Source organism: Leopardus geoffroyi, chromosome A2 (assembly GCF_018350155.1).
Source record: "Leopardus geoffroyi isolate Oge1 chromosome A2, O.geoffroyi_Oge1_pat1.0, whole genome shotgun sequence".
Lineage (NCBI taxonomy): Eukaryota > Metazoa > Chordata > Mammalia > Carnivora > Felidae > Leopardus > Leopardus geoffroyi.
The window spans coordinates 23,262,244-23,286,759 of NC_059331.1; the positions used below are offsets into that span (position 1 = coordinate 23,262,244).

The 24,516-nt window shown below is 44.7% G+C and overlaps 2 protein-coding genes across 5 annotated transcripts in view; one reads left to right on the top strand and one right to left on the bottom strand.

Moving 5' to 3' along the window:
- The window catches only part of CACNA2D3 (calcium voltage-gated channel auxiliary subunit alpha2delta 3), an 866,452-nt gene that overhangs the window by 723,371 nt on the left and 118,565 nt on the right, over positions 1–24,516 (top strand). The window lies entirely within an intron of this gene.
- Positions 3,094–15,474, bottom strand: LRTM1 (leucine rich repeats and transmembrane domains 1). Its single transcript, XM_045493223.1, has 3 exons — positions 14,563–15,474; positions 11,192–11,788; positions 3,094–5,548 (listed from the first exon to the last, which is right to left on the bottom strand). The coding sequence occupies exons 1-3, from the start codon at positions 14,567–14,569 to the stop codon at positions 5,115–5,117; spliced, it is 1,038 nt and encodes a 345-aa protein (XP_045349179.1). The 5' UTR covers positions 14,570–15,474; the 3' UTR covers positions 3,094–5,114.

Genomic DNA, 24,516 nt, shown 5'->3' on the forward strand with positions numbered 1-24,516 from the left:
CAGTGCTAGCAGTGCCAGGAAAGCATCTCAACTGTGACTTCTTCAAACCAGTCACATCCCAGAAAGTGTCCAGATCCTGCATCCAAATTCCTGCTCCACTACTTACTAATGGTGTGAACTTGAACAAATAATCCAAATCCAGTGATTTTGTTTCTTTATCTGTAATGTAGCAGTAAAATGTCCACATTTTTTAAGTTTATTTTTGAGAGAGAGAGAGAGAGAGAGAGAAGTTACAGAGAGAGGAGGAAACAGAGGCTCCAAAGTAGGCTCTGCACTGAGAGAGAGCAGAGATCTCAATGCAGGGCTCAAACTCACGAACCATGAGATCATGACCTGAACCTAAGTCAGATGCTCAACTGACTGAGCCACCCAGGCGCCCCAAATGCCTACATGTTTTGGTCAATACGAGGCTTAGAGAAAATGAAAGCATTACACTTGGGAAACAACTGGCACAAATTGGGTGCTCAATAAAGGTTGAGGGCAGGACTATAATTAATATCATAATGCCATAGTCTGTTATTGTGGTTCACACTGATATTTGATATCAGTTCATATTGATATTGTGGTTCACACAGAATGCATGAAGAATAATGGGGGTTTGGTTGTATAATCCATGTTAACCCCATGCTCCTGCACCTGCATTTGTCAAGCCAATAATTAATTATCTGTGTGACTTTGGAAAAGTCCCATTCCTTTTCCATGCCTCTAGTTCCCATTTGTAAACTAAGGGCACAGACCTATATCAGGGTAGAAAACAGGTTTAATCTTTATTGTTGACTCTAGGTAATCAGTACTGGGGACTGAAAATACAGATTTAAAAGGGTTCTGAGGCAGTGGCTGGGCTCAGGAGATAAATTTTCCGTGATCTATTCTCAATGCCTACATGGGTAGGGAGGCTGGTCACAGCTATCCCAAATTTGTCAGGTCTAAACTAAATGTTCTCTAGGGATTGTCTCAACTCCCAATCTTCTAGTTCCTTTTCTGGGTCTTCTTGTTGGGCCTTTGTAATTCGTGACATCCTGATAATAAATGGATATTTACTACCAGTGGAGTGAAAAGTTAAGAATCTGAAAGGAGAGTGGTAGACAATGAAGCCGCTTCTCCAAATGGAAATAAGAGTTTCTTTGAGACTTCATTGCAATTAGAGCAATAAGAAAGATAGAAAGAAAGAAAGAAAGAAAGAAAGAAAGAAAGAAAGAAAGCAAGCAAGCAAGCAAGCAAGCTTGCCTGGGATTCTCCTTCTCCCTCTCCCTCTGCCCCTTCCCTGCTCATGAGCATGCACCCTCTCTTGATAGTTCCCTAAAGTTATGCATATAAACCACATCCCAGTGATGCCATATAGGGTTTGGAACATCATTTGCTGGTAGGTTTCTGTCCATTAACATTTAGCAATGGATACACTAGTGGGTTTAACCAAACCAGAAAGAGTTATTTCCTGATTTCCAGTTAAAAGTTATAGGTTTCTAGAAGTCATATAGTTATATTAATGTGTACTACACATAGATTATTTTAGAAATTGATTTATCTACTTCCTTTGATATTTAGGATCTAAGACAAGAGTGTCTTATTTCTGGGGTAACTTGGTTAACTCGGGTAATGGGACTGGACTTTTATGAATCTTCAGGAGGAAATCAGGTGAATCACTTTTCAGTCTTGGAATTTTGTGAGGAAGAATGAAACACCCAGTTGTCCATTGGGCAGTTTATCCATCGTAAGCACAACATTCTCCCTGCAAGTCAGGGGTATTTGCCTTAATTTTAAAAGCTTTTCAGGTATCAGTTTCCCGCGAGGTCTTCTCTCTCTACAGTTTCTATTTGCAGGCAGGGTCTATTCTTTATACTTCCTTTTTATATGCCTCACTTCAGACAGCTATAGCATCCATTGGGTCCTGCTATTGTAAATTTGTGATCTCAGGCAAGACCAAAATCACCAGTCTATAGTCATACTGTTCCACTCAGTATGATGAAAAACAATATTTTAGACGGTTTTCTCAGAATCCATCCATACCATGCATGAATTTTGTCCACAACATGCCTTTATCAAGGCTCTATGATAGAAGGGCATTTGTATAGGGGGATTTATGAATATGACAGCAGCAATAAGCAGCTGAAAATAATCTATGAGGCGTTTTCAAATTACCCCTCATGAGCTGTAGTCATTGTGAAAGATAATTTGTGGTTCTCACAGAATACCCTGCAAATTGGGTCTTTCATCTGCAATGTTTTTTGTAGTTGAAACATTTCATTTCTCATATTAGCAAGTGATAACTCTGCATTTGTTAATCTAAACAATTTGATTTATATTTTTCTGTGCTGAGAGGCTGTTGACATTTCAGGGTAAGTAATTATTTTCATTGCCAACTGCTGTTTGTGGTGACTGTAGGCAAAAGATCGAAATCTGAATATACATAGGCATTGTTTTAATCATTTGCCTTAAAGACTATTCATAAAACAGGAATCTGTTTGCCTGAGTTATCGTCTGTACTTAGAAATCTAGTAGGACATGGGTGTTGATGAGTTAGGATTCTAGCCACATTCAGGGTTTTCTGCGGCGTATTGGAAGCTCTCTCATGTAACCACTGTGGGTGGGGGATAGGGGTTGACCTGCAGTGTCACCAAACCTCCGGCAGAACACTGTGCACTCGCGATCTTAAGTCACAGTGGTGAGAGGAAGCACGTGTTATTGGCCTGGGTACCACCCAGCTTTTGTAACACTTGTTCAAGTATCTCGGAGCTGGTTGCCAGGATTACATGACCAATGCTCACAAAAACACCTCTCGCCGTGCCTGGTACCTAGTGCAAGCTCTGGAAAGGTTTGGTGAAATTGGGACGACATATGAAAAGATCTTCTAAATTTCCTTTCTTGTGTTGCCTTCTTGGCCAAGGACTTACAGCCCAGGACAAGGGCAAGAATGAGTTTTTTCACCTGGAAATAACCACTGTGTCCTTAGACTGGATGCTTAGCCTTGCCCACTGAAGTGCCTCCCAAGGCAGAGCAGAAAAGAGGCCCCAGGGCTTGGGATGGAGTTGTTGGAACAGCCAGCTTTCTCTGGGGTCTGTTTTTGATCTTAAAATCCATGATGAGTTTTCAATCTACTTTCAACATATCGAGGTTTATTTTAACATTCAGAAAAAAATTAACATCAAAGTTGATACGTTCCCCCTCCCCCCCCCCCCGCTGCCCCCAGAAAATCATTTAGCAAAATTGCTGCTCTAAGAAGATGGTCCATCTTTAGCTTGTGGTATGTGGGGCCCACGCTAGTTGTGAGTCTCTGTGGGCAGGTGTAGATGGCCTCTGTGATGATTAGGGGTGCATAGGTGTGTGTCCTGCAGGGTGGGCTGTGGTAGGTTCATCCGTATTTCCCTTGGCCTCTTTATACTATTGGCCAAGGCTCTGGCTGCATCAGACAGGGAGAAAATAACTCCTGCCTGTGTGGACCTCCCATTCACATTCCAGGTTAGGGAATGGACTACTAATTTAGGATCCAAACTGAGTTTTACATGGCCTGAAGGAGTGAATGTAGAGCCAGTGCCCTGAATGGCAAATGTGTTTTATCCTTTGAACCAATTCCAATTGATTAGTTCTGGTTGCCTACAGTGCTGTCTTAAGAAGGCATCTGTGTTGCATCAAGGCTCAGCTGGGAGGAGTGCTGGGATTGATTAGCGATGTCTGTCAAGGCCTCTGGAGGGACAGCTGACCCTATATTTGCCATTCTCTGCTTTTGACATGTCCTTAACTCCTCTCTGTAAAATGGTTTTAATACTAACAGGTGACTCTAAGTGTGAGATACGGATTCATGAGAGAGAGCAGGTAGATGACATTTTAAGAAAACCTAACATGAGAAAATGCAAATTTACAAAATACATAAATCTGGAGCCAATTATTGCCATTACAGAAAGATTCCATGAAAGGTTCCTTTAAATAGCGAGCTCCCCTACTGCATTAAAATGATGATTTAATTTACAAAAATTCACTTTGCATGCAACTCTTCAGGACTGTGTCCATGGAGTAAAGCAGGCCACACCTGATTTTTTTAAACCTTGTCCCAAACAATATTCAGGATGGCTGCTGCCACCTAACTTGAGTCTCTTGATGATTTCCACTCTCCCCAGACTTCCTTCCTACTTCCTACCCCAGAGTGTTGAGTAGACAATCTGGGTGGTGGTCAACAGCTGCTGGCTTCCACCCTGCCACGGCTGCATTTCATTAGTGGGTAAACTGATTGCTCCGAGTATGTTTATGTGTGGGTGTGGTTGTACAAGTCTGTGCACTCGGTGCACTATGTATGGAGATACAGATACACACAAGCCATTATCTTGCTCTCAGCCCACCCTAAATTTGTTCCTGCTGTAAGAGTTATAAATGGAAGGTTCCAATCGCCTGGTGGATACAGCCTTCTGGTAACATGTGCCCTGGATTCCAGCTCCCCATCCTCTTCGTGTTTGTTTATATGTTATTTACCCTTGCATCAGAAAACTTCCCCAGACCCCGAGCCTGAGTCCCATTATCCAGACATGGAACCCTCCTCTTCCTCTGTGGCCTCGAAAGCCCCAAATGGTTTTCTGATTTAGAAAATTAAATATAATCTGACTCTTGTGGCAAGCTATGCAATTCCCAACCAACAGACTCTCCCATTAAATATGTAACATGCAGAACATCTAAAAGTATCACTGATCTCACATGAATTTGAATTACAGAGGCATTCAGTGCCCCTCGGGTAAGATAGCCAGCTTCTTCCCAGGCACTCAAAATTGGGCAGTTTTCCAGTGGACCATAAAGCTCCCGGGAATGCTGACTAGTGCGTGTGTTTGAATTTCTGATGCTCTTTAAAGCCACGTAAGTCAGGGAAGAGTACCTGAGAGGTAGATCTTCCCTTTCGCGGGGTATGGCCTTCCCCCACACAGAGTAACTGCAGTAACTTCTCAGACGCAGAGCACAAGTATTGTCTCTGTTTCAACATGATATTTTTTAAATCTCAACATAGTTTTTCCCTGGGGATGTTTTTTGTTTTCCTTTTGAAAAAAGCAAAATGAGACAGTCACAGTGAACGCATCAGCCCGACTCCACACTTTCTTCTGGCCTAACGTGATTCTTCCTCTTTGAGGTGGAGGCTTTCAGGCTTGTGCGAGGTCATGCGGCCCTTTCCCTTCCATCTTCACAGGCTCGTCCGTCTGAGCCAAGCACCCCCCATTGTACTGCGCTGTGACAGCCGCATAGGTACAGCCGTAGATGGCGGCCGCCAGCATCATGAGACACACGATCCCACATACAACCCCGGTGATGACGACGGTGGCCACCGCGTGACGCAGGTTAACCGGCCTCGGCTTGGGTTTGAGCTCACATTCCGAGTGGTCTCGCTGCCCCGTGCTGGGGCTCTCAGGAGACCCGGGGCCCAGCCGGTGGGCAGAACCCAGCTGCTGCACCCCCCATGTCCCCACACCCAGAGAAGGGAAAGGGCAGGGCTGGTACAGCTCATGAGGGATCTTCAGGAGGTCCTTCCCCTTCCAGGTGTCGGGTGACGCACAGGTGACACTGTCTGTTATTCCCCCTTTAAAAAACAAAAGCAAAGGCTGACAACAGAGCCTGGTAGGACTGAATTCCAAAATCCTCAGCCTGCAAAAGCTTAGGTAGATATGATTTATAAAGCACCTTTTCCCCCATCTTTGGAGTCAAAGGACTTTATAATTTTAGGATTTCTAAGTTGGCTAAATGCTAGAAACGTTACACACTAAATGGGCAATTATGTATGACCAAGAATTCGTTAGAATCCAAGTCACTGCTACCTGATAAATGCTGAGGGAAAAGCCCTGTAGAAGCTGACAAGAAGGGGAACTGGAGGCCAACCTGAGGCACAACATGCCTGCCACTCATCACCACCACCCCCCAAAGAACCCTGCCCCACGAGACAGGTACTGTACCAAATTCCCACCAGAAATCTGAAACAACAGGTAAATGAAATAAGTGTCCTTTGCTGTGATGTTATGTGTTAATTACAAAGACCCCATGTGTCTACCACCTGTCTTCAGTGATGCCAAAAGGGAAGGTCAATGGCCTTTTGAGTGTTTGTGTGTCTTTGACAGTAATATTAGTTTAATTCATGGGATTAAGTACAATTAATGTGTCTCCTCGGGCCTTGGAACATTCCGTAATTTGAGTACCGAACTTTCCAGCACGTTATTAGAGCCAGTTTCCATTCTCTGTAAGGTGATTGATTTCCTCAGGTATGTAGACTAGTGTTGTTCAGGGGTGGGGGGTGGATTTGGGTGCCCAGTAATTGTTTTCTAGAAGGAGCACTGAGCTAACTAATTTCATTCTGGCCACATATGACCACTGATTTACTGTTTGACCTCTGGCAAATTGATTTCTCTGGTTAGATCTTTTGCCATTAAAACACCGTATTTGTATCTGATTTGATAGTTTACAAAGTGCTGCTAGAGAAGTCCTCACAACTGTGCTCTAATGGGTAATTCTTGTCCAAGGTCACCCAGGCCATAAGTGGGTGGATCAGCACTCAAACCCTGCCCTTCCTCTTGATCCCAGTTTTCCCACTGCACTCACAGCCTCTCTCCACCTCCTCCTCCCTTTTCTCCCTCTCCTCTGGAGCCTCTTGAGGTCAGTGGAGTAAACACAATGACCTTCAGTTAGGCCCTTTGACCAGTCAGAACTTGGCTTACATGACCTCAGCTCCCCCAGCTTAGCTGCCCCAGCTGCCATGAACTCCTCCCCCAGGATGGCTGTGAAGCCTGGCACCACTCTTGGCCAAGTTAGGTTCTTTGTACACACCACAGGTGGATTATGGAATTATGCGAGAAAAATCACATGCAGGAGATGGTCACTTCAATGTAATTATAACCTGTTGCACAGCTTCCATCCAATGTCTGGGTCTCATAAGCAGAGTCCTACAAGGCCCTGTGAGTAGATGGGGCCATTTTGTAGTACAAGCATTATCATGGCCCAGGTCACACTGGGATTAGTGGCTATGGCAAAATTCAACCCATACTTTTTGGTCACCACTGCTTGAAACTGAATGGCCTATGACTAGTGTCTCTTAGGTCCCTCCTGGCTTCTTCAGTAATCCCCTGAGGCAAGAGCCCCAACTCTAAAGCAAAAAGGTATCAGAAGTATTTCTTCCTTTCCTGAGCTCATATGCAGGAGGCCAAGAGGTACAGGGTGGTTGCTCCTGATGAGCCCTGGGTGCCCTTAGGCTATGCTGAGACTATAGATCCCTGCCTCATGGACCATTTCATGCCTCTGCCCAGCAACTTGTTATAAGACAGAAGGCCACAGAGACTGAAATGAAGTCTAAGAAGAAGTAATGACATTTAAACTGGCCAAAGAACACTGAGACACCCCCCAGGGAAAGAAAGGCTGCCAGCCATGGGACCGGCAGTTCTACCAGCTGACCCATTCTTAGACTGGGGTGGTCCACCCCGTCACTCCAGGCTTACACAGTATCTTCTCCAGTTTAAAGCTTCCTCATGATCACTATTAGGGTGGGACTCATGGCCTTGGGACCCAGAGTGCTGAGGAAATACACAGGCTGGAGCCAGGGACATCCTGGAAGTCAGAGGCTATGGCCACCAAGAGCTCCCTGGCCACCTGTGCAGCTGTGTCCTTGGGATTCACCTCCCAGCCTTCCACTACCGTCTCCTCAGCCATGACCCCAAAAGGCAAATCTGCTGATGACAGCTTGAGCGTCATCAAGGGAAAGGCCCCCTCCCTTCTAGATTCATAGCAGCTGATAATGCAAGAAGCTGCAGCTTGCCGAGGCCTCATTATCCCCTATCTGGCCACCAGTAGCTCTTAACCAGTGTCTTGGAAGAAATTGGATTCAGATTTTGAGTCTGTGACTTAGCTGTGCCACTGTAAGCAAGTACTTGGTCATTCTTTGCCTCTGCTTGCTCATCTGGAAAGTGGGAGGGGAGGGTAATGGTGAAATTCATCTCACAAGATCACTCTGAGGTTCATTTGGGTGAAGTATGTCAAGTCTTTAACACAATACCTAACTGTAAATGTTACAGTTAGCTATTGACATGAAGATGATTTGAATACTCTTGAATGGAGACAGAGGAATACAGATTACAAAATCTATGTGCCTCCTTTTGTGAGGGAGATGTTTAGTAGGTATTCATGAAAGCACATTTTTTGGCTCTTGAGCCCACAGGAAGGCAAAATTTCCCCGCCCATTGTAGTCAGGTTGGGGACTTAGTTCTGGCCCATGGAAATAATGAATGCCACTTTCAGGCCACAAAACCACCTGCTTAATCCTCCATGTGATCTATTCCCACTTGATGGTGACCTTAGAGGCCACGTGGTAAAGTGGCACCATCAGAAGCTGGAAGGGACTTATGTCCATGAACGACTGCATGGGACCCAGCCCCACCTCGCCCCTTGGTTCTAATGAGAGTAAGCAACGGACTTTAATTGTGCTCATCACTGACACGGGTGTCATATCCACCAGCCTGTCCTGACTCATACTGTTAGTGTTTGTATTTATTTATGTAGCCTTTAAAAAATAAGGTCTTGACCAATATCTGTTTTGCCTTATTCAGTATCTATTGTTCATGATGCAATCTGAGAATCAGAATGTGCTCCAGGAACTTTCTGGCTTAACTCTGTCAGCTTCCACCTGGTGATGCTGAGAGGTTGGGAGGGACATTAATGTGCCCAGAGGTCAAAGTTTGTGAGTTTGTGGCAGAGTAGGGGAGCTTTCTTCTAGCCCATGCTGCTTCTAGTATCCTGGACCTGGCAACTATCTTTTGTCAAGAAATGTTCTTTGATGAAAACTTTCTTTCTGTGATGGTTTAGTGTATGCTTAGAATTTAGTCAGAACACAATTGCTAAAGCCACTTTGCCTCTAGGTGTGAAAAGTTTTAATTGCAGCCTTTTATTAGAACGACTTTTGCCACATTGCATGCCCCCTGTTGTAGGTCAACTTGAAGATTATTTGGCTAGCGATCGGTTATTTGCTGTTATATTGTTGAGAGGGATTCTTAGTTCAGTATTGTATGTCTGAACTCACATTGTGTTCTATCTGCCTTCCCTCTATGTGACAGCTACAACCATCCAGACTTTTCTGATCCCCTAATTCATGTCTATAGCTCTGATAGCTTCCTGAGTTAGAGGCTCAAACATACAGCCACCAACTCAACAGCACCCATAATATATATGGGTATATATTGGGTATATAATGGGCATCCTGAACTTGACTTGCCCCAAATTCAACTCTCGATTTATGGTCTCCCCCATATACTAGCCCACTTGCCAAAGAAGGCAGCATCAAGACCTGCACTGCAACCTGTTCTAACTCAATGCTAGCCTATAATCAATGGAAAGTGGAGGTCTGCCCCTTATCAGCCCCTAGCGTCACTATTTATGTGGTTAATCTTACAGGACAACACAAATTGAATTTCCCATAATAAACTCTCTTTTCTTCATTTCCCATCCCAGTCCATCTGCAATTTCTATCTGTTCAGTATTCCAAGTATCTCCCAAAGTTGGTCATTTCTCATAACACTGGTCTGAGCTACCATCTTCTTTTCCCTGGGTGACTGAAATCAGTTTCTCCCCTAATCCCCTTGCTGCTGCTTCTGCAGCCTGTTGTCTGTTCTCCCTAGAGTCACCAGAGTCACCTTTTGACATGTAATTAGATATTGTTCCCTTGACTAGAATTCTTTAAGGGATTTCCATTTCATCTAAAATAAAATCCAAATGACTCAGCCCGCTCTGCACATTCCTACCTGACCTGGCCCCTGAGTACTTGTGTTGCCTCATCTCTCTGCTCTCTCAGCCCCTTCCTCTGTTCTAGCCACTTTTCATCCCTCTTTTGTCTCTCAGTCAAGCCAAGCTTACTCCCCTGTCAGACCTTTTGCACTTTCTATCCTTTTTCCCAATTATCTCATGGCTCATTTCTCCTCCTTGTTCAGGTTCTGCTCACCCATGTCACCTCCTTGGAGAGGTCTTTCCTGTCCTTCCTGTCTGCAGTGGGACCCCCATCCTATCACTGTCTCTCCCCTCACCCTGCCTCATTGTTTTCCCAGTGCCAAGTGCTGTCTGAACTTAGATATTTATTGGCTATCTTATTTAACATCTGTTTCTGTTATCAGCTTGTAACCTCCATGATCGTAGAGATTTTCTGGTTCACGTTTTCTCATTGCCTAGAAAAGTGCCTGGCACATAAGTGGCACTCACGTATAGCAATGAAGGAATGAATGAATGAATGAATGATGCTTGAAAATTAAGAGGAAAGAAGCATTGTGCTATAGAGGAAAGAATGTACGGCCAAGACCCAACAGTCATTCATGCTATTCTTATCTGTGCTTCTACTCCGTCATTTTGGAGAAGTCACTGATCATCTCTGGGCCTCCATTTCCCATTGATTATAGGCTAGCATTGAGTTAGAAGGGACTGGAAAACTTTTCTATAAAGAGCCAAATAGTTAATATTTTAAGCTTTGCCAAATAGTCTCTGTCACAACTATTCAGCTTTGCCTTTATAGTGCAAAACAGCTAAGGACATGATAAATCAGCCTGGATGTCTCCGAATAAATATTTACAAAAACAGGAGTGGGGCTGGATTTTGCCCTTGGGCTGTAGTTTGGTGACCCTCTGGGTGATTTCCAGAGCCCCCATCTTTAATATTCTAGATTCTTTTTCTTTGATTTTATCATCTGGTGAAGAAATAGTAAACAACTTTAGAGAGGGGTCCCTATTGCATCCAATTTCAATAACAGTGGTATTTCCTAAAGCAGAAGGGATAATCTTAGGGAAGATTTGTAGCTATCAAATTGGTAGATGCATACACAGGGGGAAACTCCCAAGGAGAGATACCAGGCTGGATCACACTTGAAAATTAGAGTTTGGTGCCACTTTGGAGCTGAGCAGTTATTGAGGGGGTGACTGAATTTCCCTCCTTCTTAGGGGCCTGCAGCTCTCAGATAAGTAATGTTGTTAATCAAAAAGTGGAAAGTTGTCTCCGTGAATCATGTTTGTAGATGCATTTAAATCCTGAATTTAAACAGTCTCTAATGACTCACTGCCTCTCTTGCCATACCATGAAATGACATCAGTGTGAAAAAGCTTACACTGGCCCCTCACACACTCCTCGATGTTCCTTCTAATGCAGACAACAGATGAGGTTCATTCTAGGCCGGTAACACACAGATGAGAGGTTCCAGATAGACGTTACTGACCTTTATAGATAAATTTCTCCAGCCAGAGTTTAAGACTGAGCAGGTGGCAATTGCATTTCCAGAGGTTGTCCTTGAGAAATAAAAGCCTCACGTTGGGCATGGATTCTAGGAGCTCTCGATCAAGCTGCTGAAGCTGGTTTTGTTGAATTGCAAATACCGTCAGGTTCTCCCAAGGCTTACCCAGGGATATGGGAAGGTGGCTTATGTTGTTTGATGACAAATCAAGCTCCCGCAGCTGTGGGAGGGAATGGAAAAGTCTGCTTTCCAGAGAATGCAGGGAGTTCTGGGTTAGGTTTAAGACCTGCAAGTGCTGAAGTCCATGGAAGACTCCAGGGGCCAGATCTGAAAGCGAATTGTTGTACAAGTTCAGGGTCCTGAGGTGTGGCACCGACCTGAATGCAAAAGCAGGGAGCTGGTGTATCTGGTTATCTTGCAAGTGCAGCGTTAGGGTCTGAGGAGGCAAATCGGGAGGGATTTCAGCCAGACCCTGCCGGCTGCAGTCTACAGACCGTGAGGGTGAGTGACAGCGGCACCTCGTGGGGCAGCCACACACCACCCGGAGCAGGAAGATCACACTGGAAAGCAGAAGCAGTTCACCTGCAAGCAAGAAAAGAAATTGAGATCAGAACCAATCTGTAAGTGATGTCAGCGTTTGTCCCCCCTTTGAAATCACAAGTACGGTGACTTGGAGCCAGCTAACATCTACAACCTATACGAGACATTCTGTCACTCCCCATACTTAGGAAAGTCGGGCTGGGCTGGGTCCCTCCCCAGCGTGGTCAGCTGTTGCACTCTGTGCTAACTATGGTCAGAGGCCTCAGGAAAAATACTTTCTGGTGGCTCAGTAATAGGGAGATGGAAGGCTGTCAAATAGAAAGGTGAAAAAAATCTTGGGGGGCACATGCCTGTTGTAGGGTGCAGCAGAATTATATGAGGACAGAAGTTTAGAAAAATAGCAGGTCAGTCAGATATTCATATTTCCAAAAGGTATGCTCCAGATCGGTGCCGTCCAATGGAACTTTCTGTGGTGATGGAAATGCTCTGTATTTGCTGTCTAGTATGGTAGTTGTTAGCTGCATGTGGCTACTGAGCTCTTGAAACACGACTACTGCAACCAAGGAACTGAATTTTTATTTGTATTTAATTTTAACTAATTTAAATTTATTAAAAAAATTTTTTTTACATTTATTCATTTTTGAGAAAAAGAGACAGAGCATGAACACGGAGAGTCAGAGAGAGAGAGAGAGAGAGAGAGAGAGAGAGAGAGAGAATCCAAAGCAGGCTCCAGGCTCCAAGCTGTGAGCACAGAGCCCAGTGCAGGGCTGGAACTTAGAAACCGTGAGACCATGACCTGAGCCGAAGTTGGACGCTTAACCAACTGAGCCACCCAGGCACCCCATTAGTTAATTAAAATTTAAATAGCCACATGGTGGCAGTGGTTACCATATTGGATAGGGTAGGTTTACAGTATTCCTATATATTGATGTTGTGTTTGCAGGTATAATTCCATGAATGATTATCATCTCTACTTTTTATTCAAGAGATTTTAAAAATGCAGAAAAGCATGTAACAAACATCCATATTCCTATAACAAAGTTCTGTCAATCATTCATAGTTTGTCATATTTTTCACCTTTTTCTTTTAACTTAAAGAAACAAAGCATTACTGAAATCCCTTTGATTAGCACCCGTGATGTTTTCCAGCATGAACCCTCCTCACCCCTACCATCACCAATATATCCCTCTAGGCCTTTAACAAACAATACTTCATAACAACAACAATAGCAAACAGTCATGTATCCCATGTTTTGAGCCAGGCACCATTATAAGTGCATTATATATATAATCTTATACATTTAATCCTCATGACCTTATAAATCTGGTTTCATTATTATCCCCATTATAAAGGTGAGGAAACTGAGGCACAGAGAAGCTAAATCATTTGTCCAAGGTCACATAGACAATGAGTAGCAGAATCGTGATTTGAACCCAGTCTGCTTCCAGAGTCTGCCAGGATCCTTATCTGCTATGTTTCACCACCTGTAAAACTTTTATACCCCCACCCCCCCACACACACGCTATATGATGTTTTATATAGTGTGTTTTAAGACTACATAAATATAGTCCTTGGCACATCTCGTTCTGCAATTTACTCTGTTCACTCAAAGCTGACCTATCCATGCAGATATCTAGAGGGTTTGTTCATTCCTTTTAAGTGCTATAGGCAATTCCGCGGTGACACCATGCCAGAAGCCATTCCCTTACTGGTGGGCATTTGAGTTGCTGCTGCTTGCCTTCACTACAGATGATGCTGCAGAGAGCGGCCTTGCACGGGACAACGTGACCATGCAGAAATTACGAAGAGGGTCTCTGGAATCAACAGGAGCTTCCTCACAAAGTTCAGAGAGGATGCTGGGTTGACATTTTTTTTAGATACTGCTAGATCATTGTCCAGAGTAGCTATAATTCTTCCTGTTTTGTTCCAGAGATTTGAATTTCAAAATATGGCAAGGACATTTTGTTAAATTGGCAGAGGAATTCACAAGGCCACACAATAATATTTAAAACTCAAGATTTTGTCTACATATAGAGAGAGCTCTTAGAAGAGGTCGTTTGTTTGTTTGCTTTGGGCCTTGAGTAGGGAAATAGACAATGTGGCTGTCCAATGCACTGGGCCTCTGAATTCTCTACTAATATGAACAGTGCCTAGGGCAACAGGGAAGATGTGTGGAGAATCTTCTGAAAATTCTGCTTCATTTAGTTTAGCTCAAGGGATATAGAACATCAGTCCCCTTCCCTGTTCCAAAATATAAAAGAGCAAAATCTTTGTTTCCCTTTCTATAATTTTGCAGATAATCTAAATGACTCCTTTCAAAGCCAACACATCTTCCTGGGAGAGAAGAGTCAGTGCCTCCACTTTAACTATGGGGCTCAGGCATCAATTAGTTGCACAAAATCTAATCGGAAGCCAGAGAACAGGATTTTCACAGAGTCCACTAATCTATTAATGAAAGCCTTGTCCTTCTGAGCTTGTATCCAGCTTGTTCCTTCTTCCTTAGGTCCCACTCCCCCACCTGCCCAGGGGGACGATATATGAACTCCAACTTGAAGCGCTGTATTTTCTATGAAATGGCCTGCAGCAGGCCGACTGCATATCCAATGATAGCTGAGCACATTTGTCCCCACACCCTTCTTTGGACCCAACGTGGCACAAATATACATTCCCCACTAGAGACATTTTCTCAATCTGTTTGGTCTTTAGACAAATACAACCTGGAAGTAGGCTTCCCGCAGATACCTTGCAGAAGGGACCCCTTTCCTCTCACGGACAGAGAACTTTTCTAAGGCAGGAGGGGATTCATCATGGCTCACCTTTCATGACTGAATCTCCGCAAGCTTCCTTGCTGAGCCCGTGGCCCACCTCTATTAATCTGCAGATCAACAAACCGAGGGCATGGCAAACCCAGAGCCCAGCTTGTCATTCACTTTTTCTGAATCCCGCTTGTGCTTTTTCTTCAATGCAGCAAAGGGTTGTGGCTTCCAGGAGACTGCTTATTGAAGCAATGCCTCCACCGTCTCCATCTGGCTGGGATTGTTTTCCATAAGAGGATCTTTTGATTGGGCCCCTCTTCTTTCTTAAAGTGTCGGCCTCCCCAAGATCACCCTTGCTTTTCCCATTCAGATGGCGAGCCCCAGAGAGAATGTTTGTCAAACCTCAGTGAACAGCTGTAGCATTCAAACATGACCTCGATGGCTCAGCCTTTTTGATTATTTAATCTGCTTGAAGTCCAGGGCACCGAAATAAAACTGCCTTCTTAATCCGGTGGTGGCTTCTGAATTCTGTTGACTTATTAACCATGCCGTGTCAACCCCCGTCGGGTTGGGGGACGCTCGCCGTGGCTCCTCGATCTGGGGGTCTAGCAACAGAGCCAGCAGAGTGTGTAATATGAGGACAAATTGGCCTGCTGGAGGCTGACACGGTCTCCACAGTGCACTCGTTTCGTCTTATTCAGCCAACGTCCGTAGGGATTAGCTTGTGTTGACAGGGTCTTGATGCTCTGAAATTCATAGTCATGGCTTCCTTTAGTGGACATCACAGTCTCCTCTCACTGGTGCCACAAATACTTCTCAGCTGCTCCTTTGCTTTCTCCCCCCGAACTGACCTTTCTGTTCGCCTGACTTTGGAAATACTTCTCAGTCTTTCATCATTTTCCTGATGCCGAGGTTCTGGCCCTTCCCTCATTTTTCACGTCTGGAACAATAAAGCTGCCCCATGAGCACCAGGTGTCCGTGAACTGTGGCTGTTCCCTAGGTGAAGCTGCTGGGAGCTTTCCCACTGGGGACTGGAACATTCTTTGAATGTGCAAATCCCCCCGTCATTTGCTGAGGTGGGGTTTCAGTGTCTGAGGCTTCTCCTCAGCGAGGCCAAAATGCTCCCACGCCCAAGGCGACTGCAAGGAAGGTGAAAACCGTGCTTTTGCTGATGTAGCATGAAGTGGCAGTGTAATAGAGCAGTTGAGTGTGGGATTTGGAATTAGATGGGTCTGGATTTGGATTCAGCTTCACCATTCACCAGCCCGATGTCTCTGGGCGAGTGATTCTCCCTCTGGGATCCTAATAGCCTCATCTTTAACACAGGGATAGTGATATTTTTGTCTTCACAAGATTGCTCCAAGGATTCAATTAAAGCAAGCAATGCGTGTCATGGCCCTGAATGCTCTAGTAAATGTTCACGGTTACCCATGAGAATGCCTGGCAGGACCTCTATGCTGCTAGCGTCCAAAGCACAGCCTTGACTCGACAGGGAGGAGGAAGACGCTGACCAAAGACCAGGATACCTGGGCCCTCATGCCACTCTGGTGGGACCGAGGGAGGAGGACCCTTGTGAATGAAGTTGAAAAACCGGATTGTGACCATCCTTAAGAGCCTGCACTTTGGGATCCCTTGCCTCCTTTGGCCATGCCCCTTCCAGTCTCACAGAACCCAATATAACCATCCTGCCCCCTCCCTGAAAAGTCCACTTTACCCAGCCTGCTATCTTTTGTCCTTTTCTGCGACGTTCTTGGAACACCGGTGATACCATGGAGGAAAGTCAGGTGTAGGTAACAGAGAGCCATTTAAATCTTAATAAGGGCTAAATCCTTCCTTCCTCCCTCCTTCCCCTCCTTCCTATGTATTTTCAGGTGCACAGAATTTAGTAATAATCATTCCTAGATGATCTGTGACCAGCGTAGCATTCAGTCATTGATGCATCCTCATATAACACACACCTATGAACCTAACTCTCACTCTAAGAACTAGAAACTTACCAGTAATTTGCATCAACCTGTGTGTCTCTGTCTTTCCCTGGAGTCAGCAAACATTTTTGTGTAAAGGGCCAGATAGTAAACATTTTAGACATTGAGGGCCATACAGTCTCCATACGGTCTCTGTCACAACTGCTCAACCCTGGTGTAGTGCAGAGCCAGCCATAGACAGTCTGTAAAAAAAAAAAAAAAAAAAAAAAAAAAAAAAAAAAAGATGTGCCTGTGCTCCAATAAAACTTTATTTACAAAACCAGGTGGAGCACTGGATTGGCACACAGGTCATAGTTTGCAAGCCCTGCTCGAACCCATCCCCTAGCCACTGCCGTCACTCTCCTCCACCACCAAGGTTACCCACTCAGCTGCACATACCCGCCAGCCTGTCTCCTCATCTACAAACTGAGAGGGCTGGAAAGGATGATCTTTAGGGCATTCTCATGTCTGAAACCTTGTCATTCTCGTCAGAATGCTTGAGTGGACTTGAAAGAGTCTGTCCTTAAAGACGTTAGGGGTCCTGGACAGACAAAGAATTTGACTGACTCTTTGGGTTACAGCAGAGCTGTTTAGCCGTGTCTTGCAGGGTCCAACTAGGGTCCCAGTCTCGTGGACTCCAGGGGCCTGGGAAAGATGAATCCACTGCCAGCACAGCTGAGCCTAGGGGGCCAGGACACCTGCAGAGAAACTGGAGACAGTCCTGAAACCTGCAGGTAAAGCCAGGGTGTGTGGCTAAGTGAGGAAGCACCGTTTCCTGCTGCTTCTGCTCTGGAGCTGGGTGACCTTGGGCAGACCACAGGTTCTCTCTGAGCCTGAGCTTCCTCATCTGTAGAAGGCAGATAGTGGCTACCTCATATGACACAAGAAGGATCGAGTGATACATGTTAAGTGCACAGCACGGGTCTGGCAGAGCAAAATGAGCAAAAGTGGCATCTTCTACTAGCCCCACAGAGTCTGGACTGGCTGCTCTCACCTAAAATGTCAATACCCTGGGAACACACAGAGAACCCACACAGCTGATGGGTTCTTAGGAGCAGAGGCTGACCACCCAAAGGGGCTCCTTGGTTCTTTTTTGCTCCTGCTGACTCTAACAGGCGGTTAAAAGATGGGCAGGGCACACTTCGAGGGGAAGCCTCTCGGACATTGAAGGACTTGGATGCGGAGTCTGATTGATTTATTCCGTCTGACCTCAGCCCAGAGAACAAAGGGAGGGAGGGTGACTGGCATGCTAATGCCTGCAGCGCCTTCTCTCCCTTGGGGAGCCAGATCTGAGAGGTGGCAAGACAACTGTGCGTGCAGAAGACTAACAGAGATGCCAGATGTCAGGTCAGGCCAGGCTGCTCTGCAGAGGGGAGGGATCCCAGCAGGGTTCCTGGTACCAAGACCCAGTCGAGAGCCCAGTTTCCTATGCAGGAACTTGCTTCAGACACACCCTCGGAATAATACTCTCATTACTGCTGCACTGAGATGTCAAGAATTTCTTAGCTTTATATAAATAAAAATATATAAATATAACTGTAAATATAAATTTTTACATTTATTATACATTATATATAAATTTATACATTTACATTTATATAAAGCTAAGATATACATATATTTATATTTATATGCTTAGCCCATTGTAAGTCAGAACATGTCCTAATATAGTTAGGAATTTAATGATTTAAAGACCATATGATATAAATTGGTCTTTTTTTTTTTTAAATATTTTTTTCAACGTTTATTTATTTTTTGGGACAGAGAGAGACAGAGCATGAACGGGGGAGGGTCAGAGAGAGAGGGAGACACAGAATCGGAAACAGGCTCCAGGCTCTGAGCCATCAGCCCAGAGCCCGACGCGGGGCTCGAACTCACGGACCGCGAGATCATGACCTGGCTGAAGTCGGACGCTTAACCGACTGCGCCACCCAGGCGCCCCTAAATTGGTCTTTTTAACGTTTCACCTTCCTCCAAAAAAAACCAACAATTATTAACATTTGGAATCAGTGATGTCTTGAAATCCAGCAAATGGGTAACAGCTCTTTCTCCCAGGTAATATACAACTATTTGTTAGAAATAAGTTAAAGCTAAATATACTCACCCAGGAGGGTATTCGTAATAAATTGTTAGGTTAAATAAAGCAATTTGAATAGGAATATACATTATGTAATGCTATTTATGTTGCAAAAAAAAGAAAAAAAAAAGTCAGAGGTGCAGAGGTGGAAAGATTAAGCCTAAAGATGTGCATTGATTGTCTGAAGAAAGAGTAAGTGGGGAAGGACAGACACCAAACTAATAATATGAATTGCCCAGAAGGTGGGGATAATTAAGAAGAGAGGAGAATTAACTTTTCTGTTTATACCTCTGCGTATTCAACTTGCTACAACAAACATGTGTTATATCTGTGATTTTAAAAATACAAAGGAGAAGAGCTGACTTTTGTTAAGCAGAAAGTACAGGGGCATCTTGTTTCCTGGAATATTTGAGATGGCTGTTCTCAGTGACCAGCCGAGTTCTGTGTGCTAGTGAGGTGTCCCTAGATCTCCCTTTGCCTCACTCCATGAGAATTAGCCCCAAAAGTGATACGTGTCTTTCTCTGCTAAGTGATTGCCACAAGTGAACAGACCTTATAACACAAGGAATGTTTCTCGCAGTTTTAATGTCTGCTTTGGTAAAAGTTGTGGCAAATTACTCCCCCGTCCCCATCAGTGGGCCCCCATCCAAAGCAGGTGCTGCAGTGATCTGGCGCGGGGGAGGCCCCCGGGCCAGTGACAGCTGCTTCCCAGTATAGCTCAGAGAAAGACCTTGGCACCATAAATTCACACAGAAATTTCATTTGGTTGTGGAAGAAATTTGGCATTTGGAAATATTTCCCTAGGGTTGTAGATGACCAAATGGCACCCATGTATAACATTTATACAGACCTATATAAAAGACCTCAGTATTATTTCCTTCCTTCCTTGTTTCTTTCTTTTTTTTCTTTTTCTCTTTGGTCTTATAAAACACTTAGCAAGTGAACTAGGAATATATTTTTAAACGGCTATCATATTATTTATTTAGTGCTTACAATGGGCCAGATGTTGCTGAAGATTTGCACTGATTAAATACAAATCCTTAATGTAACGTAGCTACTATAATGAGTAAACTTCTAGATCTCAGTGGCTTAACACGACTCATTTATTGCTCTTATCACAGTCTAGTGCTGAGGTTACCAGGGGGCCAGGCTTTATGCAGTTATGCAGCCTCCTTCTGTCTTGGTCTTGTCACTGTGCTTTCCTTTTAGTTGTCAGTACCCTCTCCATCAGCTGGCTGACCATGGAAAAAGAAAAGAATCAGGCATGGGCCCTGCCTAGAAACGGTACTTCTCACCAGGCTTGCCCTCCATTGGCCAGAATGAAATCACATGACCATATCTAACAGCAAGGGAGACTGGGAAATGTAGTCTCACTGTGTGCCTTGGAAGAAGAGGCATCCTAGAGCATTAGCAATCTCTGCCTCTACACTTTATTTGCAATATCTCACTTAAAGGTGACAACAACTCACTAGCCTGTAAGCTTAAGATGGTTTCTTTTATTTCTTCCCGTAGTTTCTACAATACCATTCATTAAATATAATGAATTCATTAAATAAATGTTGAATGTTGAAGGAACAAATGATAAAACTAGGGCACAGAAAAGTAGGGGCACCTGAGTGGCTCAGTCAGTTAAGCGTCCAGCTTTGGTTCAGGTCATGATCTCATGGTTTGTGGGTTTGAACCCTACATCGGGCTCCGCACTAACATTGCAGAGCCTGCGTGGAATTCGCTCTCTCCCTCTCTCTGCCCTTCCCCGACTAGCACTTTCACTCTCTCTCAAAGTAAATAAATAAAAGAAAAAAAACAACGAAGGCTCATAAAAGTAACTTGCTCAAGGTGTCCAACATATTTATTGCAAATATGCAGATTGTGAGTGGCCGTGTTAAGTAAAATAATCGGGGAACTTACACTTTTATGTATTTAGTGCCTTGAGTTAATTTTCATACAGTCCATTTTTTCTGACAGTAAGCTACAAATTTAATTATCTGGAAGCCCTACCTAACTCAGAAAATAAGAACAAAATCAAGGCTGTTACATGGTTTCTCTAGTGTAAAGGTGGGAAGGATACGTATACCTCTTCATTATGTCTTGCCTTTTGATAAAGTAAAAATTCCTACATAGGGCTACCTAGGGTCATTCAGCATATGTGCCTATCCATAGAGTTTAAACTCTCTTTACCTGGCCTTGACATATTTGATAAAATTGGTGGAGTAGTAGACATGAAATGTGTACCTTCAACCTCTCTAAAACTAAGGAAGAGGTGCGCCTGGGTGGCGCAGTCGGTTAAGCGTCCGACTTCAGCCAGGTCACGATCTCACGGTCCGTGAGTTTGAGCCCCACGTCGGGCTCTGGGCTGATGGCTCAGAGCCTGGAGCCTGTTTCCGATTCTGTGTCTCCCTCTCTCTCTGCCCCTCCCCCATTCATGCTCTGTCTCTCTCCGTCCCAAAAATAAATAAAAACGTTGGGAAAAAAAAAAAATTAAAAAAAATAATAATAAAACTAAGGAAGACAGCGGCCAAGTGTATGAGACTGCTTTCCAGTGTCCACATGTCCACAGAACCCAGGTCTGAGCTAAGGTGCCATGGGAACTAGAAAAGACATAGCACGTTGACCCTTGGCCTTCAAAGAACTTACCTGTTTGTGGGGTGCTATTGAGCAATCTTTATTTATTATATCAGAGTCAATGCTAATCATCTCATCACCTTGAATCTGTTACCCTTGAGAAGACTGCACATGACCTTATTGGACCCTAACACCGTCTAGGTCTCCAGGAACCACATCTCAGAAGTCCTTTGGCTAGTAGCAGAGGCAGACCTAGATGGTGTTTTGGTTTAGTTTGGTTTGGCTTGATTTGGTTTTGGCCCATCAACTCTGCATTGCCAAGGTTAGAGGAAGATCAGACTTCACATTTCAGTGTCTTGCAAACCTCAGCCTTCCAGCACTCAGTTTGCCTGCATTTGGGACGTATGCGAAGATAAAGATGCATCTGAGATAAGTATGATTAAAGGTAATTAGTGAGCTCATGCGGCTGGTGGAATAAACACAGACAGATGCTGGTTGATAGAAAGCTAACAAAGAAACAAAAAGACCAAGAAACATGGCAGCTTAGGAAGCTTGGCCAAAGCCTCGCACTGACACACTGTTTTACTTAGATCTTTTGATGGGCCGCTTTTGTCTCTGCCCCAGGAATATAAATTGGAATCAAATTTATGTTCATGTTAGATTGTTTACTCACGTTATACACATAAAATGAGTGTTCTGTGCAGTTCTTCTTGGTGAATTTATATTTGCTTTTGTACTTCTATGATAACATGATAGTCCAGGTTCTGAAATAGATGGCAATGTGTTTTCATATTTTCAAGTTACAGTTTAGTGTGTGTACATTATGATACAATAATGAATCTGTGTTTTGCCTTTTTCTAAGATTCGTTCTATGTTAACTGTTGGATACCTGTTGCTTGGAAATGTTCTAGAAAACACAATTGTCTCACGCAGGACTTACATCGTAACCCGCTAGTTCTAGATCTGGGACTGTTCAGAACTCCTTTTCCTTATTCCAGACTTCACCTGCCCCATTATTTCATTTTAGAACAGTGTCCCTATTAAAAGCATGGACTATGGAATGAAACCATCCAGGTTCAAAGGCTGCCTCCAACATTTACTGGCTCTGAGAACTTAAAGAAGTCATATAACCTCTCTGATCTTCAATTTCATCATCTGTACAAAGGAACCCAACTGGCAGGTTAACAGGGAAGGTTAAATAATATTTTTATGTAAGAATGTGAGAAAAAAAAAAGGCTTTGCACATAGCAATAGACATTAACTATTATCTTCTCTATTATTCTGTCTGTATGGCATGTACCAACTAGACACTCAGGCTGCAAGCACTTAACACTAATCTATTTGGAACAAAAATGAGGAAGTTAAGGCAAAGGAGCATTTTGTTTGACAGAGTTCACCATCTTCTTGGATTATGAAGCACGCATATGTATGTGTTATCTGACTAGAATCAGTTCAATCTAAATGAGTTTGTGCTGGACATATCTCATTGTCCTCAATATAGCCCCACAGACAAAAGGAAGTTGGGTCTTGATGTCACGTGACCGCACCTTCAGGAAGGACGTTCGTTTGCAAAATAAAGGTCCTGTGTTGACATCCGTGCAGCTTCCAACCACATTTATAATGGGCAGGGCAACTCCCCATTCTGGTGCGGGAGTGATGTTCTTCTCCTTTCACTTCATCCAAGAAGCCCACTTGGGCCACCTGCTATATGCTTGTGCTATTGCTTTTTCAGGGGTTTGTCCACTGATCTTTCCTCTAGCCAGCGCCCCTCCACCCCGCCCTGTAGGAGGCCCCTTACCCCATCCCTGCGTAATTAAAGAAAGCATGCAGTCAGCTCCCCAGAGCCGCTTAGCTTTCATCAGGAAGCAGGACTATCGGAGTTTCGAGGTTGATAGGAGTGGAAACATTTGTGTTCAACAAGCAGGCTCCTTCATGTGTTGTCAACATTTCATTTGTGATTCTAATGAGGGCGGAGGAGAAAATAAACTCCGCATACCGCTCTCCACTGCTACAGCTGATGTTTGTAAGTTTCTAGCCATGGCCTTGAGTTGCGTCTATCAGGAAGGCATTTGGAAAAGCAGCTGTGTGCCACTGCTGAGTGTGAGCGAGAGCTAAGATGGTTAAATCGACTGAGGCAGTCCTGAGAATGGGAAGTGTACACATTTACTTCTCAGAGACTGGGATTTCTATTCCTATTGGTGCTTTAAATGTCTCCAAAAGGTGAAAGCACTCTTACGTTAAAAGCAGGGTGTATTAGAGGTACTCTCATTCTTGACCCCTGGCTCTCTCATCTCTGAAAGTCTGCCACCGATTTCGTGTCGAGCGTATCTGCTGAGTGCTCCTTACCTATTAAGTTCCTCATTGAGGGATTTTCTAGGCCTGAAAATAAGACACAAGAAAATAAGTGGACCTGCAACCCAATGCCCCTCTGGTCCAGCGAGGAGACAGACATCCGTGACACAGCCACACAAATATCCGAGAAACCACAGCCCTGCAAAGGGCCGGGAAGAGGAGATACACGGTGCTGTCATAGAACAGAGTCAGGGGATCTGATTGGGGATCGGGGGGCACCACCCTTTGTATGTTATAACCCGGCTGCAGTCTGAAGGGTGGAGAAGGGAAGGGACCAGGGCCGTTCTGGGTAAAGACCGGGCCTCAGGCCGACAGACCAGAGAGAAGGCCCAGAGCCTGAGGAGATCCTGGAAGCCAGTGTGGCCACAGCAGAGAGGGGGAGGGGAGGGCCTCCGGCGAACAAACGCTGGAGGAGGGGTGAAGAGCTGGTGTCGAGCGCCTCGCCTCACCTTCCACTGGGTTTTTAATAAGACTGAAAAGCTGTGCCTCAGACACACGTGCCTCTGTGGGAACGCTGCTGCCCGGGGTCGGGGGCGAGATTAGGGCCCTGCACTACACACTGTGATGACTTGGGGAGGCGCTGTCCCCTCCCACGCAGGGGTCCTTTGACGGCTGTACCAGTTTACCGAAACTCGAAACTCGACAGACCATCCCCCCGTCCTCAGAACGCTTCTTGGAGGAGTCTGAGAGGGCCTGGGTTTTGTAAGCATTACGAAATCTCAGTACAAGTTCATCAAATCCTGAGCCGTTACTTACAGTTTGGGATCGTGGCAAGTCTGTTCCACATGTGCCAGAGAGGTGGCAGAATGGAACTGCCATCCCCCACCCAGGTGCCTGAGCCCAGGGTGACCGATGACGAGCCAGCCCTGCTGACACTCACAGGCTACATTTGGTGCAACAGAACTTTCTCTCCTGAGCTTCGTGTGTATGTCACTGTGGATGTAATACCCAACAGACCAGGGGTGGCAAATAAGTGCCACAGTTACCTGCTTTGTAGGCCCCAGTGGCCCCACCAGCAGCCCCATGGGGCCCAGCATCGCCTCAGAATCCTTTTCAGCC

Excerpts from the sequence above, each read along its gene's own strand:
- LRTM1 (XM_045493223.1), bottom strand. Across the intron at positions 5,549-11,191 it reads GGAGAAATTTATCTATAAAG|GGGGAATAACAGACAGTGTC; the intron begins GTCAGTAACGTC and ends TGTTTTTTAAAG.